Here is a 13,145-nt window from a genome sequence, read left to right as displayed (position 1 = left end):
CTGTAAGTGATCTCATAAATCTGCCCTGTAAGCAGGCTCGATAGGCCCGGTGCTACTGCAGGGGGGAGGAAGGCAGGGAAAATGGAAACACATAAAATCTGAGGGAAAGCTGCTGGAACCTGGCGTGCTTACTGCTGGGACAGAACTGCTGGGGAAAGGCATTAATAGAAATGAAAGAAAAGGGGCGAGGAGGTGCTCGAATGGCAACGAAAGGAGGATGGAAGCTTCTTGGGGTGGTGGGGGCATGGCAGAGCTGGGGCAGCCTGTGCCAGGCGAGTGCACCACAAGCACCAGCCCCACGCCGACCTGGAGCCTCTGCCGTGCATTTCACTCGGGCTCGTGGGCCTGGCAGTTGTCAGCTCGAAATGTTCCCAGGGAGGAGGATTGGGGCCCTGTCTCCCCATGCCCTTCGCTGCCGCATCTTTCCTGCAAAGAACCCAGGAAAGAGGGGCACCTTTGGCTTTCCTGGCCTGTCCCTGAATGGCACAGGAGCCTGTCCATGCGAAATTCTGCTCTGGGGGGCACAGGGAGCCAAGACCTCAAACCACGGGGTTTGTGACCTAGCCAGCAGGGCCAACAGTGGGTCCTGGGCTGCGCTTCCCTGCTGCAGCCTGGTCCCCCGGCCCCTGCTGCAGGTGTTGCAGGTGGGACCCCCGGAGCTGCGCAGTCCCACACGTCCCAGGGCGCACGGAGCCCGGGGACCAGCTCTGGAAATGCCCGTGTTCGGTCTGGGGGGGTTGCTGGGAACGGTGATCAGCAAACAGGTCTGTCCGTGCTGAAACGAGCCTTTTCCAGAGCAGCGTGGCTGTCGGGCCGCGCAGGGTGGGAGGGAGCCACGAGGAAGGCTAACTAACGTCCGTCCCTCTCCTTCCCCAGCCATGACAGCATAGGCAGCGGTGAGAAATGGATCGCTTCACCGAGTGTGGGACCCAGACGGACGCCGTGGTGGTGCTCTCCCTGGCACAGGCGGCGGTGCTGGGCTTGGTGTCCGAGAATGAGCTGCTTGGGGCCACCGTCAGCCCCGCCGGCTTCTTCCCGGGGCTGGGAGGAGAACTGCCGGAGACAACGGGAGTGGAGCCCGAGGAGCCGGAGGGCGAGTACCGGCTGGAGGGCGACGGGCAGGCACCGGGGGACGGGCAGGAGGAGGAAGCCCTGGAGGCGGAGTCCTCCTTGGAGAAGCATGCCCGGAGGAGGAAGCGGCCTCCCGTGAGGCTGGTGCCCAAGGTCAAGCGCGAGAAGGCCGAGGTGGAGGAAGAGGTGGTGTACGAAGTGTCCGTCCCCGGGGAAGACAAAGGCGAGCTGCAGCACAAGCTCCCGCCCACCTTCCCGGACCCCAGCCAGGAGAAGACGGTGCAGAGCAGCGCCGTGAAGATGATCGACCTCAGCTCCTTCAGCAGGAAGCCCCGCCGCCTGCGGCACCTGCGCCGGCACACGCGCCAGTCCTCGGAGAGCTACGAGCCGCGCCACAGCGAGCCCGACCCGGCGGGCACGGCGGAGGGCAGCACCGCAGGCACCCCGCAGACCGAGCGCGCCTTCGAGGCGGGCGCCCCGTCCCCGGGTGAGGCAGAGGCGCCTGCGTCCCCCGAGCAGGTGAAGAACGAGCAGGGCTTCGCGTGGCAGGAGCCCGGGGAGCTCGAGGCAGACGCGGCGGGCGCCAACAGCGAGCGCAACAAGAAGGCGCAGCTGGACCGGCTGGACATCAACGTGCAGATCGACGACTCCTACCTGGTGGAGGCGGGGGACCGCCAGAAGCGCTGGCAGTGCCGCATGTGCGAGAAGTCCTACACCTCCAAGTACAACCTGGTGACCCACATCCTGGGCCACAACGGCATCAAGCCCCACTCCTGCCCGCACTGCAACAAGCTCTTCAAGCAGCCCAGCCACCTGCAGACCCACCTGCTGACCCACCAGGGCACGCGGCCGCACAAGTGCGAGGTGTGCAGCAAGGCGTTCACGCAGACCAGCCACCTGAAGCGGCACATGCTGCTGCACACCGACATCAAGCCCTACAGCTGCCGCTTCTGCGGGAGGGGCTTCGCCTACCCCAGCGAGCTGAAGGCGCACGAGGTGAAGCACGAGAGTGGCCGCTGCCACGTCTGCGTGGAGTGCGGGCTGGACTTCTCCACGCTCACCCAGCTGAAGCGGCACCTCGCCACGCACCAGGGCCCCACGCTCTACCAGTGCCTGGAGTGCAGCAAGTCCTTCCACTACCGCAGCCAGCTGCAGAACCACATGCTGAAGCACCAGAACGTCCGGCCCTTCGTCTGCACCGAGTGCGGCATGGAGTTCAGCCAGATCCACCACCTCAAGCAGCACTCGCTCACCCACAAGGTAGGTGCCGGGGCCGGGCGTGCGGCGCATCGAGCGCCCCAGGGCTGCTGCTTTTGCTGTGCCCCGGGGAGAGGCGTTGGCCCCGGGGGTGGGTGCTGGTGGGACGGTTAGCATTCACTACAGCTCCTTAAATAGGAGAGAAATTGCAGTCGTGTAGGCAGGGTGTCCGGGGGGTTCCCATCCCCAGGGAATGGGGCTTTCAAACCTGCTGCAGGGGGGCTGTGCTGGATGCTGGCCAGTGTGCTGAGCCCACAGCGGGTCTGACTGAGGGCTCTGCTCTTTCGCAGGGGCTCTTTCAAGGGGGAGCGATTGCCGGGTCAGCCAGAGGGCAGAGCCGGGCCTGGCAGCTGGGTCTCCTTGTGCCCAGCTCCCCGCAGCCCACCTCCCGCATGCTGGGGGCTCGGGCAGGGCTCTCCGAGGTGCTGCACCGCAGCGTGGGCTGCAGCAGGGCCGTGCTCTCCCAGTGGCTCCTTTCTGCCCCTTGGCCGAGCTGCTCTCGGCGTCGCCCCAGCGGCACTTAGTGCCGGGTTTTCCGAGTGCCGCGAATGCTTTCCCAGCGTGGCCAAGAGGTGCTGTGTGGGGCGAAGAGGGGTGCGGGCCGCCCGCTGCACGGCAGAGCTGGGCTCCCAGGCAGCGGGAGGGGACGGCCCCAGGCTCCCGGCAGCACCAGCGCTGCTCGCAGAACAGGCAGGGAGAAGGAGGCGGGAAACACTTTGGGAAGGTGCAGGAGGGCTGGCTAGGGAAAATCTCCCATCGCAGCTGGCTCCAGCCAGCAGTCACTGAAGCGCAGCTCCCGTCCCTGTGCCTCAGGAGGCTCTGCTCTGGTTCCCCCCGTGCGCCCCGGCCGGCAGTGTGCAGCCGGAGCTGCCGCAGCAGAGCCCTGCCCGCGCCGCCTCGCCCCGCGCTCACCCCGTGCTGCAACCCCTCCAGGGCGTGAAGGAGTTCAAGTGCGAGGTGTGCGGGCGGGAGTTCACCCTGCAGGCCAACATGAAGCGCCACATGCTCATACACACCAGCGTCCGTCCGTACCAGTGCCACATCTGCTTCAAGACGTTTGTGCAGAAGCAGACGCTCAAGACCCACATGATTGTGCACTCACCGGTGAAGCCATTCAAATGCAAGGTACTGCGGGGGGGGCGACATCCGCCCGGGGACGGCGCGGGCCCTGGCGCGCTGCTCTCTGCTCCTGGAGAGGTGCCAGCGGGGACTGGGCTGAGCCCTCAGCCTAACGAATGCAGTTTTGTGATGCCTCCCTCTGTTCGCACGGGCAAACAGCTCGTCCTGCGCTGCCTCTGCTCGAGCTGCGGCGGCAGGCAGCGGCTCCGGACGAGGGCGTGGGCACAGCTGCCGGAGGAGGTCAATTCCTGCCTGGCTCTAAGCGGTGCTAGACGTGCAGGGTTTCACAGAAATACCAGCAGATCGTCCTCGAGGCCTCCCATGAAAGGTGGGGGGGGGAGGGCAGCCCCGTTAGTCTTGGACATCCGTGGAGTCAGTCGGGGACCTGGGAGCAAGGTCAGGTCTGCGAAGCCCACGTCCCCGAGGCAGTGCTGCCCGGCAAGGGCAAGTGCCTGCTGCTCAGCCCTTGCTGGGGGCCGGGGGGCAGCAGGAGAGCCCTCGCTAACCCCGGGCACCTTGTTGTAGGTTTGCGGGAAGTCCTTTAACCGCATGTACAACCTGCTGGGCCACATGCACCTGCACGCTGGGAGCAAGCCCTTCAAGTGTCCCTATTGCTCCAGCAAGTTCAACCTGAAAGGCAACCTGAGCCGGCACATGAAGGTCAAGCACGGGGTGATGGACATCAGCCTGGACAGCCAAGGTAGGTGCAGGCGGTGCTGGAGGCTGTGGCCGGTGGCTGGCCCTGCCCACCGCAGCCAGGCACTGTGGTGTCCCTCGGCTTGCTGCGGGAGCTGGGCTGTGCCACAGCACCTCTGGTGGGCGCCCGTTGGGTGCTGCGGTGGGGAGGGTGCCGCAGGGCCGCGCGTGGAGCACCAGCACCACGGGGCAGGGCTGACACCGTGTGGGTGCTGTCCCCTAGACCCCATGATGGACCTGGCCGGGGCTGAGCACGCCGAGCTGGACGGCCAGCAGGAGATGGAAGACTTCGAGGAGGAGAACTCTTACGGCTACGGAGGGGTCGGCAACCCCCCGGACGAGAGTGCACTGACGGAGCAGGCCATGAAGGAGATGGCGTACTACAACATGTTGTAGCCAAGCGGGAGGGCGGCCGGCCCGCAGCAGGCTGGAGGAGGGCGGCCGCCGGCCTGCGTGGACCTTGCGTGGTAAGAGGAGCTGCTGCTGCCCGCGGGCTCGGCGCCCAGGCAAACCCGCTGGAGAGGGGCAGGCTGCAGCCGGGCGGGCGAAGGAGGAGACGGGGATGTCCTGCGAGCTGTGCTGGGTGGAGGCTGGAGGCGGCGCGGGGCAGCGCTCGCTGCCTGCCTCGGGCACTCGGAGCAGGTATGCCAAGCCAGCGAGGCTCCAGCGCGCTTTGAGAGCTGCAGAAGCCTGGGCAAGCTTTTGCCACCAACGGGGGCTGTTCCTGCTCGGGGCCCCGTCTCCCCCAGCCGCCCCAGAGAAGGAGCACCCGAGCGGCACACAGCTCCCCTGCCCAGCGCCGTCCTGCCCGACCTCCTGCCCTCCCACCTGCCCCGCTGCTGGGTGGGAAGCCAGGACCTCGCCCCAGCCTTCCCCTTGCCTGTAGCCCAGCATCCAGCGTACTCCAAGCTGCGGGCAGGGGAGGGCACATCCCAGAAGACGACGAGCATTATTTGTGATTCTACCTCCTGGGTCCTCCCCGCTCGGCTGGGCTGCAGGCCAGCTGCACCGCCAGCCCAGCACCCCCACCGCGCGGCCAGCAGCGCAGGAGCCCCTCTGCCTGCAGGAGGCCAAGCAGGAAGGAGGCTGTGCCGCAGCTCCCGCTCAGTCCCCGTCTCCTCGGCGGGCGAGAGCAGTTCTGGTTGCTCTGGCATCAGCTGCGAGCTGGTACAGGCAAAGCTGTGGCAAGCCAAGAGAGGCCACAGGGCACATACAAAACAGAATATTTTCTTACAAACTAATTGCAAAGCTCAGTGGAAGCAGCAGCTCTGAGTATAGAGCAGCTTTAGTGAGCGATGTATTTAAAGGAAGGCAGACCCTGTTCAACTTGAGCAAATGATGGTATTTTGAAAGTAATTTATTTTTTTCAGATGTGCCGCGTGGTTGGATTTATCTTTTCACTGAGTTCAGTTTCCTTCAACCAATGTTCTTTGTAAACCTGTGTAACGTGTGTGATCTGTGAAGCTGCGAGCAGCGCAGGCGGCGGTGGGGCACAGGGCTGCGGGGAGGGCAGAGCACCCAGAGGGGGTCCTGCTGCCCGCGGGAGCCGCCGTGCCGGCCTGCACTAACGCACCGAAGCTGCTGTACACACTGCTGGCGCTCCTCGCCCCTGTGAGCTTCTCCAGACCAGGGCTCAGGAAGGTTTTTGCTCTGGGAGCACAGCCCCGGGATGCTGGTTTGCCTGTCTGGCGCCCAGGTGCTGTGAGGGGGGAACCGAGCCCAAGGCGTGACGGAGGCAGAGGTGGCAGCGGCTGGGATGGGGACGGGGACCCTGCTGCCCGGGGAGGGAGCAGGCAGGGAACAGCTCGCTCCCCAGTGCGTGGCAGGGCTCCAGCCAGCCCAGGGAGGCTGCAGCAGCCCCGGGGCACGCAGCGATCGCAACCTCCCCATGGCCACGCTTACCGGTGCGGGGGCCAGCGGCTTTCCCTGTGGCTGGGGGGGGGAGGTGTGTGTTCCTCCTGCTGCACTAGCGCAGAGGCGCTGCCATCCGCCTGTCTCCAGCAACCTGGTGCCACCACCCAGCCCTGTGCCCCAGCCCCAGCATCACCCCCCAGCCGCAGCCCCCGCCAGATGTGGCGCAGGGTGGAGGTGGCAGCAGCCTCCCCCCAGCCCAGAGCCCCCCACGGCGCAGCCCCCTCCCCACGCCCGCCCCTTGCTCCCGGACAGCGCAGCGCATCCCCCACAAGCTACCTCTGTCCCGGTACCAAAAAGCGCTGGTGCCAGCGGGAGCGGTGCGAGGAGCACCCCCAGGAGCACCCCCAGCCGTGCCGGAGGGGGCGGCGGGGCCGCACGGGGGCTGCACTGCCCGGGCCGTGCCGGTGCCGCTCCGCACAGCCCTGGCGCGCCCGCCTTGTGTCCGCAGAGTGGTTCACCTGCCCCTTGTGCAAAGCCCTACTGTGTTTATTTTTGTTGATCTCTTTGGTTTGAAGAGTTGTTTAGCAATAATTCTAAATAAATGAATATTCTTTAGCTGCTGGCTGCCTCCTGCGCCCGGGCAGGGAGGACGTGGCCGGGCGGCGAGCCCCCGGCGTGCCCGTGCCCCCCCGCGAGCCGTGCCACCACCACGCGCGCCCTGGGCCGGTGACGTGTTTAATAGCTGTTTGGCACCATGAGGTCAGAGGTTACAGAAATTACAGTACGGTGAAGGGCAGCCCCCCCACACACCCCCTTCCTACAAACCCCTGCTAGAAAGGCTTTAAAAACACTCGTAGGAAAACTGCTTATAAAAATTATTCAAATGTTCCTGAGCCGTGTCAGTGAGCTAGAGGCGGCGCTGGCTCGCTATCCTGTTAAAAATGAGGTAAAGGCTGGGCAGCACACGCGGACCCCCGCCCGGGGGAGCCTCTTCTACTTCTTGCCCAGGGCCTTGTCCAAGTTGTTCTTGATGGCGTCCAGGAAGTCGGTGGTGTTCACAAAGTGCTCGTTCAGCTTCACGCTGGGAGAGAAGGGTGCAGGGAAGGGCTGGGGGGGTCCCGCGGGGCGAGGGCCCTGCCCGTCCCTGCCCACGCAGCGAGCAGCGCCAGCTGGCCGCGCTTGGGAAGCAGAGCCCCCGCAGCGGGACGTGGCTCCCTGCCCAGCCACAGCCACCGCCCGACCAGGGCGAGCCGTAAATAGATGCCCGCTGTCCCCAGAGGCCGTCCAGCCCCCAGTGCCCGTCCTGTGGCCGCCCCAGAGGGCGAGCTTGCCTTCGTGGCACACGCTCCCTGTACACCCCTCCGCCCCGTAAGCCACACTTACTTGGCAAGCCCGTGAATGCAGCCGGCCAGATCCTTCGTCATCGTCCCACTCTCCACGGTCTCAACGCAGACCTTCTCCAGCGTCTGAGCAAACCTGGGGGGCAGCGGGGTCACCGGCAGCCACGGCACAGCGTGGGTCCCCGTGTCCCGCAGTGTCTGGCACCAGCCGGGCTCAGAGGGGACGGGGCCACCCTGGGAGCACCCCCAAACCACCCCACCCCGCTCACTTGATCAGCTCTGGATTACTGTCCAACTTGCCCCTGTGCTCCAGCCCACGCGTCCAGGCGAAGATGCTGGCGATGGGGTTGGTGCTGGTGGGTCGTCCCTGCACGCAGAGAGCCCCCGTCAGCGGCCGGGCTGGGACAGCTCGCCCCGGGGCGGCGGGGGCCGCACACCCACCTTCTGGTGCTCCCGGTAGTGGCGCGTGACGGTGCCGTGGGCCGCCTCTGCCTCGATGGTCTTCCCGTCCGGACACACCAGGACGGAGGTCATCAGCCCCAGGGAGCCGAAGCCTGCGGCGGGACGGGGTCAGGGCGGCCCCGGGCGGGTGGCAGCGCCCCCCCAGCCACCCCCTCCCACCGCCCCCCCCCCCAGCAGCCCCGGTGCTACCTTGGGCCAGGATATCCGACTGGACGTCCCCGTCATAGTTCTTGCACGCCCAGACAAAACCGCCGGTGGACTTTAGCACCTGGGCCACCATGTCGTCGATAAGCCGGTGCTCGTACCAGATCTTCAGCTTGTCGAACTCCGTCTTGTAGTGCCTGGGAGCCAGAGCAGCTGTCAGCAGTGCTGCAGTGGGCGTGAGTGCTGCAGGGCACGGGGCCCCCACCCCAGCCCCCGGAGCCCCCCCCAGCTCCACGCAGACCAGCCCCAGCAGCCCGGCCAGGTCCGTACTTATCGAAGATCTCCTGGAAGAGGTCTTTGAAGCGCCCGTCGTAGGCTTTGAGGATGGTGTTCTTTGTGCTCATGTAGAGAGGCCACTTCTTCTGGATGGCGTACTGGAAGCAGCTGTGAGCGAAGCCCGAGATGGACTGCAACGAACGGGTGCAGACGCTGCGGTCAGCAGGGACCCGGGCTCCTCGGCTGCCCCGCAGCGCTGCGGGACCCCCGCCCCGCCGGCCTGGCCATGAACCCACAGCAGGGCCGTGCCAGCCCACGGGACCCCAATGCCCCCCGCCAGTACCTCGTCTGTGTTATACATGCCCATGCCCACGCCGCCGCCGGGGAAGTTGTACACCTCCCACTCCTTCACCCCACTGCCGTCCTTCGGCGTGAAGACCATCTTGAACGTCCCGGACTTGTTCACCACGAAGTCGGTGGCTTTGTACTGCAGGGGCGGCACGGGGTGTCACTGCAGGGCAGGGGGGGACGGCCGGCACCCCTGGGCGCTGCGCTGGCCACCCCGCGGGCTCACCTGGTCGCCGTGGGCATGCCTGCCGATGGTGATGGGCTTGGTCCAGCCGGGCACCAGGCGGGGGATGTTCTTGCAGATGATGGGCTCCCGGAACACCGTCCCGCCCAGGATGTTCCGGATGGTCCCGTTGGGGCTCTTCCACATCTTCTTCAGCTTGAACTCTGGGACGCAAAGAGGTGAGGGGTGGGACACGAGGCACAGCCCGGCACAGCGCACAGCCCCCCAGCGCCACGGGTTCTGCCAGACCCCACCGCCAGCCGGACGGAGGCAGGAGCTGGCGACCCGGGGGGCTCAGCTCCCCGCCGTGCTGCTGCCCCCCCCTCACAGCAGGCGCTCAGCCCCATTCCCTTGCCCCCTGCCCACCTTCCACCCTGGCTTCGTCCGGAGTGATGGTGGCACACTTGACGGCCACGCTGTACTTCTGGGTGGCCAGCGCCGAGTCGATGGTGACCTGGTCGTCCGTCTTGTCCCGGTGCGGCAGGCCCAGGTCGAAATACTTCAGCTGGACGTCCACGTTGGGCAGGATCAGCTGGGGGGGCAGCAGTGTGTCAGAGCCGGGGGAGGCACAGGGGTGCCCGGGAGCAGCAGCAGGCACTGCGGTGTGGCCAGCCCCAGCCCCCTGCCCTGACTGGGCCCCCTCCCCGGGGCCCTCCCCACCCGCCGGAAGGCACACGGGTTGCACCAGCTGCTTCCTGCAGACAGACAGACACCCAGACAGACGGAGGGCAGAGGGCAGGGACCACCTGTTCCCTGCACAGCACCCGCCAGCTCCGCGCGTGCAGCGCCCGCCCGTTTCCCGTACAGCAGGGAGGGGCCCGGCCCCGCGCCCCCCCGCCGGGACCCCGCTACCTTCTCCTTGATGAAGGCCCAGATGATCCGCGTCATCTCGTCTCCGTCCATCTCCACCACCGGGTTGGCCACCTTGATCCGCTTGTCGGCATCTGGGCAGCGGGGGCACGGCTCAGGGGCGCACGCCCGGCCCCGGGTGCAGGTCGGGGCACAGAGCCCCGCGTGGGACCGGACACAGCCCAGGTGCAAACCCCTCTTGGGGCTGGACCCGGGTGCGAATTCGGGTGCAAAACCCCGCCTGGGCCCAGGCCCAGCCCCGCTGCAAGCTTCCACGGGGGTGGCCACGGGCCGGAGCACAAACCGCACCAGGGTGGGGGTCAGGCTGCTAGGCTGCAAAACCCCGCGTGGGACCGGGGCCGGACAGGATCCGGGTGCAAACCCCACTCAGGGCGGGACCCGGGTGCAACCGGGGGTGCAAAACCCCGCGTGGGACCGGGGCTGGCCCCGTGCAATCCCCCGGGGCCGGCCGCAGTTCCGGGCTCAATCCCCCCCAGCTCCCCCCCTGAAATCCGGGCCGCAGGGGCGCGGGTCGAACCGTGCTGGGGGTGGGGCCGGCTGCGCACGGCGCCGGGGCCGAGCCGAGCCGTGCCGTGCCGAGCCAGCCCGCCTCGAGCCGTGCCAAACCGCGCCGCGTCCCCGGAGCCGAGCCGAGCCGTGCCCCCGCGCCGAGCCCCCCGCACCGAGCCCCCCGCGCGGCGCCCCCCGTCCCGGCCGCCCTCTCCGCCCCCAAGGACACCGCCGCGCCCCCCACGCGCGCCCCCCCCGGGCGCCCCCCGGGCCAAGGTCACGCGCACTCACAGTGTCGCCGCGGCCCCGAGGGTCCCAGCGCGGCGGCGGCGGCGGCGGGGGGGCAGCGGGGCAGGCCGGCGGCGCGGCTCAGCGCCGGGACGGCTCGGAGGTAGCGGGCGGCCATGGCGGGGCGCGACGGGGCGGACGCGGCGGGGCGGCGGAGCGGGGCCGGCGGAGCGGGGACGCGGCTCGCCCCGCCCCGGGGAGGTGCGAGAGCGCCTGCGCCCGGCCCCCCCCCCGGCCGGGCCCGGAGGGGCCCGTGCGGGGTCCGGCGGGGGTCGGGGCGAGCCACCGCCGCCCCCCAGCCCGCGGCCCCCCCGCACCCACCCGACGGCCCTGTAGGGGTGCGCAGAGAGGAACCCCCCGGGGAGGCACCGTGGGGACGGGAGGGGGCGCTGGGGGGGGGGGGGCTGTTCCCCCCACGCCAGGCGCAACCGGTGCCAAAGCACAAGGTGACCGGCGGGCGGGGATCGGCTTTCACCGGGCAAGGGCTGGCGGGCGGTGCTGGCACGGCCCCCCTCGGCCGGGGCACCCCCCCGGCACACAGCTAGCCCCTCGGCTCCGTGCGTTTCTGGCGGCGCTCGGAGGGGCGCGGCGGAGGTGCCCGTGCCCCCCGCGGGCAGGGGCCGTGGCTCCCGCACGGCCGGGCCAGCAGGGGCCCCGCTGCCGGCTCGGCCCGGGGCTCGGCGCTCCGGCTTTCCCTACATAGCTAGAAGCGAGCGACCCTGCGCGTGCCAGCGCGTGACGCAGGGCGGACGGGCCGAGCGGGACACGCAGCCGCCGCCACCTCCACCAGCCTCGCCTGGCCTGACCCCGGCACCGGGGGGAGACGCGCCTCGGGGCACCCCCAGAGCGTGCACGGGGGCCGGGAGGGGTGCAGGGGCCCGGAGCGCTGCCGTCCCTCTGCACGGGCCAGGCCGGCGGCTTTTTTTAGCTGCGGGGGCCGGGCAGGTCCCGCTCCGGGAAGGAAGGCAGAACAACAGCCACCAGCCCCGAGCAGAGGGGCTGCGGAGAGGAGGCAGGGCCCGGCGCTGACGTCTGTTGGCTTTAACATTAACCAGAGCCGCAGCCCACGGGGCTGCCGGCTGCGGGGGGCCGCTGCTCCGGGGCAGCGTGTGGGAGCTGGGTCCCACCACCCTCCCACAGCACCCTCCCACAGCACCCTGCCCCGCGCACAGCCCTGCAGCCGCAGGGACAGCGCCGTGGGGCTGCCCCACAGCAGGGGGCCAGCGGCGTCACCCCAGCACAGGGCCTGGGGCTGCCCCACGGCACCGGCTGCAGCCCTGCCAAGCCTGCGGTCGCAGCCTCCCAGTGACCGGGCTCTCGCAGGGACGAGGTCAGGACAGCGCGGCCCCGGGCGTGCAGGCTCCGGCCGTGCTGACGGAGCAGCCATGTGGCACCGGCCCAGGGAAGGGCTGCCTTTGAACAAAGGAGGCATCCCTGGCCGGAGCCCAGCCCACACGCCCCAGGCTGCTGCCAGAGCAGCTCCCCCCGCAGCTGGGTGGCCCCAGGAGGGTCTGTGCGGGCTGGCCGGGCTCGCTGTGGGGGCCGGGGCCATGCTCCAGCCAGCCCTGCGTGGGGAGCAGCGCGTGCAGGCAGGCTGACTCCAGCTTTTTGGGGCACTGAGAGCCCAGCCAGAGGAACAGCAAGGATCCGGGGAGGGAAGGGGGGCTGTCTTTGCCCCCATACAGCAACCCCACACCTCACCCCCCCACTCTAGGGCCCATGGGCTGCACAGAGGCAGCAGCTGCAGGGACCCCATCCCCACTGGGTAGGGGCAGCCAGGGCCACGCGGGGCAGGGCGGCACGGCCACCCCAGGGACGCAGCGTGACATCAGGCAGAGCAGATGGCAGCGCCTGGGGACATGGCGCAGCTGAAAACACAAGTGGAACCTCCACAAAGGAGGATGGGGAGCCTGGAGGTGTAGGGCTGAGGCTGACTGGCCCCGTGTCCCTGCCTGGCCCAGCGCTGGGCAGCAGCTTGGTGCTCGCTCACAGCACCTACTCCCTGCAGGGCTGGTGCTGCTGCCACAGCTCTGGTCGCAGGCTGGGGGGACTCAGCCCACTGGACCCCTGTGCTGGGGCACAGCCATGTGCCCGGCTCCCCTCACCCCAACGGCTGAGCCCCCTGCCCCGTTCCTCCCTCTGTGCCCGGTGCCCGGCCACCCCCACCCTGCCTACCCCCGGGCTGGGCAGGGCCCCCCTCCGGCTGCCCCAAGCACCAGCTCAGGCCCACGAAACCCCATCGGCTCTGCTCACCGATGGCACCCGGCCAGCAGCCTCCAGCCCTGTACCACCGAGCAGACACCTGCAGCCATGTGCTGCTGCAGAACGCCCGGAGCTGCACATCACCGCCGGGGCCTCACGGCAACGCCTGCAGCCACACGCGCTCGTACCTGGTGTCCCTGCACCCACCTCGCAGCACCAACACCCCGGCTGCTGGGGCAGCACTCCCCTCCCCGTACTGGGGACCCCAGGCTCTCGCCCCGGGCAGGGCCCCCCGCAGCAGCCGTGCTGCAGGACCCCGCAGGGCCCCGCTCCCCACCGGCCCCGGGCTCCGCTGGCCGCCGTGCAGCCGGCGCTGCTGGGGCGAGCGGCATCGTGCCAGGGACCCCCCACCCCGGGACCCCCCGCCGCCCCCGAGCAGAGGCGGGGCTCCCCGCTCCCGCCGCCCAGGGCCGGGGCTGCCCCGGCTTCAGCCCCCCGAGGCAGGA

General features: G+C 69.0%; 2 protein-coding genes across 10 annotated transcripts in view; one reads left to right on the top strand and one right to left on the bottom strand.

Annotated features, from left to right (window-relative positions):
• Positions 1-5,580, top strand: part of ZNF710 (zinc finger protein 710) — a 31,623-nt gene extending 26,043 nt beyond the window's left edge. For 6 of the 9 annotated variants that reach the window (XM_083850311.1, XM_083850314.1, XM_083850309.1 and 3 more), the window contains exons 2-5: positions 877-2,331; positions 3,142-3,453; positions 3,973-4,147; positions 4,367-5,580. In XM_083850311.1, coding sequence (XP_083706437.1) covers positions 904-2,331; positions 3,142-3,453; positions 3,973-4,147; positions 4,367-4,539 — 2,088 coding nt within the window. In that variant the 5' untranslated portion in view covers positions 877-903 and the 3' untranslated portion in view covers positions 4,540-5,580. The remainder of the gene's footprint in view (positions 1-876; positions 2,332-3,141; positions 3,454-3,972; positions 4,148-4,366) is intronic. The other 3 variants (XM_083850317.1, XM_083850315.1, XM_083850316.1) reach the window with 1 other exon arrangement.
• Positions 5,581-6,716: 1,136 nt separating this feature from the next.
• Positions 6,717-10,628, bottom strand: IDH2 (isocitrate dehydrogenase (NADP(+)) 2). Its single transcript, XM_083850328.1, has 11 exons — positions 10,441-10,628; positions 9,643-9,734; positions 9,157-9,322; positions 8,794-8,954; positions 8,563-8,706; positions 8,274-8,410; positions 7,989-8,140; positions 7,779-7,891; positions 7,607-7,704; positions 7,381-7,473; positions 6,717-7,078 (listed from the first exon to the last, which is right to left on the bottom strand). Exons 1-11 carry the CDS (start codon positions 10,553-10,555, stop codon positions 6,991-6,993), a joined length of 1,359 nt encoding a protein of 452 aa, XP_083706454.1. The 5' UTR covers positions 10,556-10,628; the 3' UTR covers positions 6,717-6,990.
• Between the last annotated feature and the right edge of the window lie 2,517 nt (positions 10,629-13,145).

Source organism: Anser anser (assembly GCF_964211835.1).
Source record: "Anser anser genome assembly, chromosome: 10".
Taxonomy (NCBI): Eukaryota; Metazoa; Chordata; class Aves; order Anseriformes; family Anatidae; genus Anser; species Anser anser.
The sequence above is the reverse complement of the archived record's forward strand: the minus strand, read 5'-3'. Positions and strand labels throughout refer to the sequence as shown.

Bases quoted from the DNA above. Each gene is read 5' to 3' on its own strand.
- IDH2 (XM_083850328.1), bottom strand. From the start codon at position 10,555: ATGGCCGCCCGCTACCTCCGAGCCGTCCCGGCGCTGAGCCGCGCCGCC. The intron at 8,955-9,156 runs GTGGGCAGGGGG...TTTGCGTCCCAG, and splicing joins GGACGAAGCCAGGGTGGAAG to AGTTCAAGCTGAAGAAGATG. The intron at 8,141-8,273 runs GTACGGACCTGG...TCTGGCTCCCAG, and splicing joins TTCCAGGAGATCTTCGATAA to GCACTACAAGACGGAGTTCG.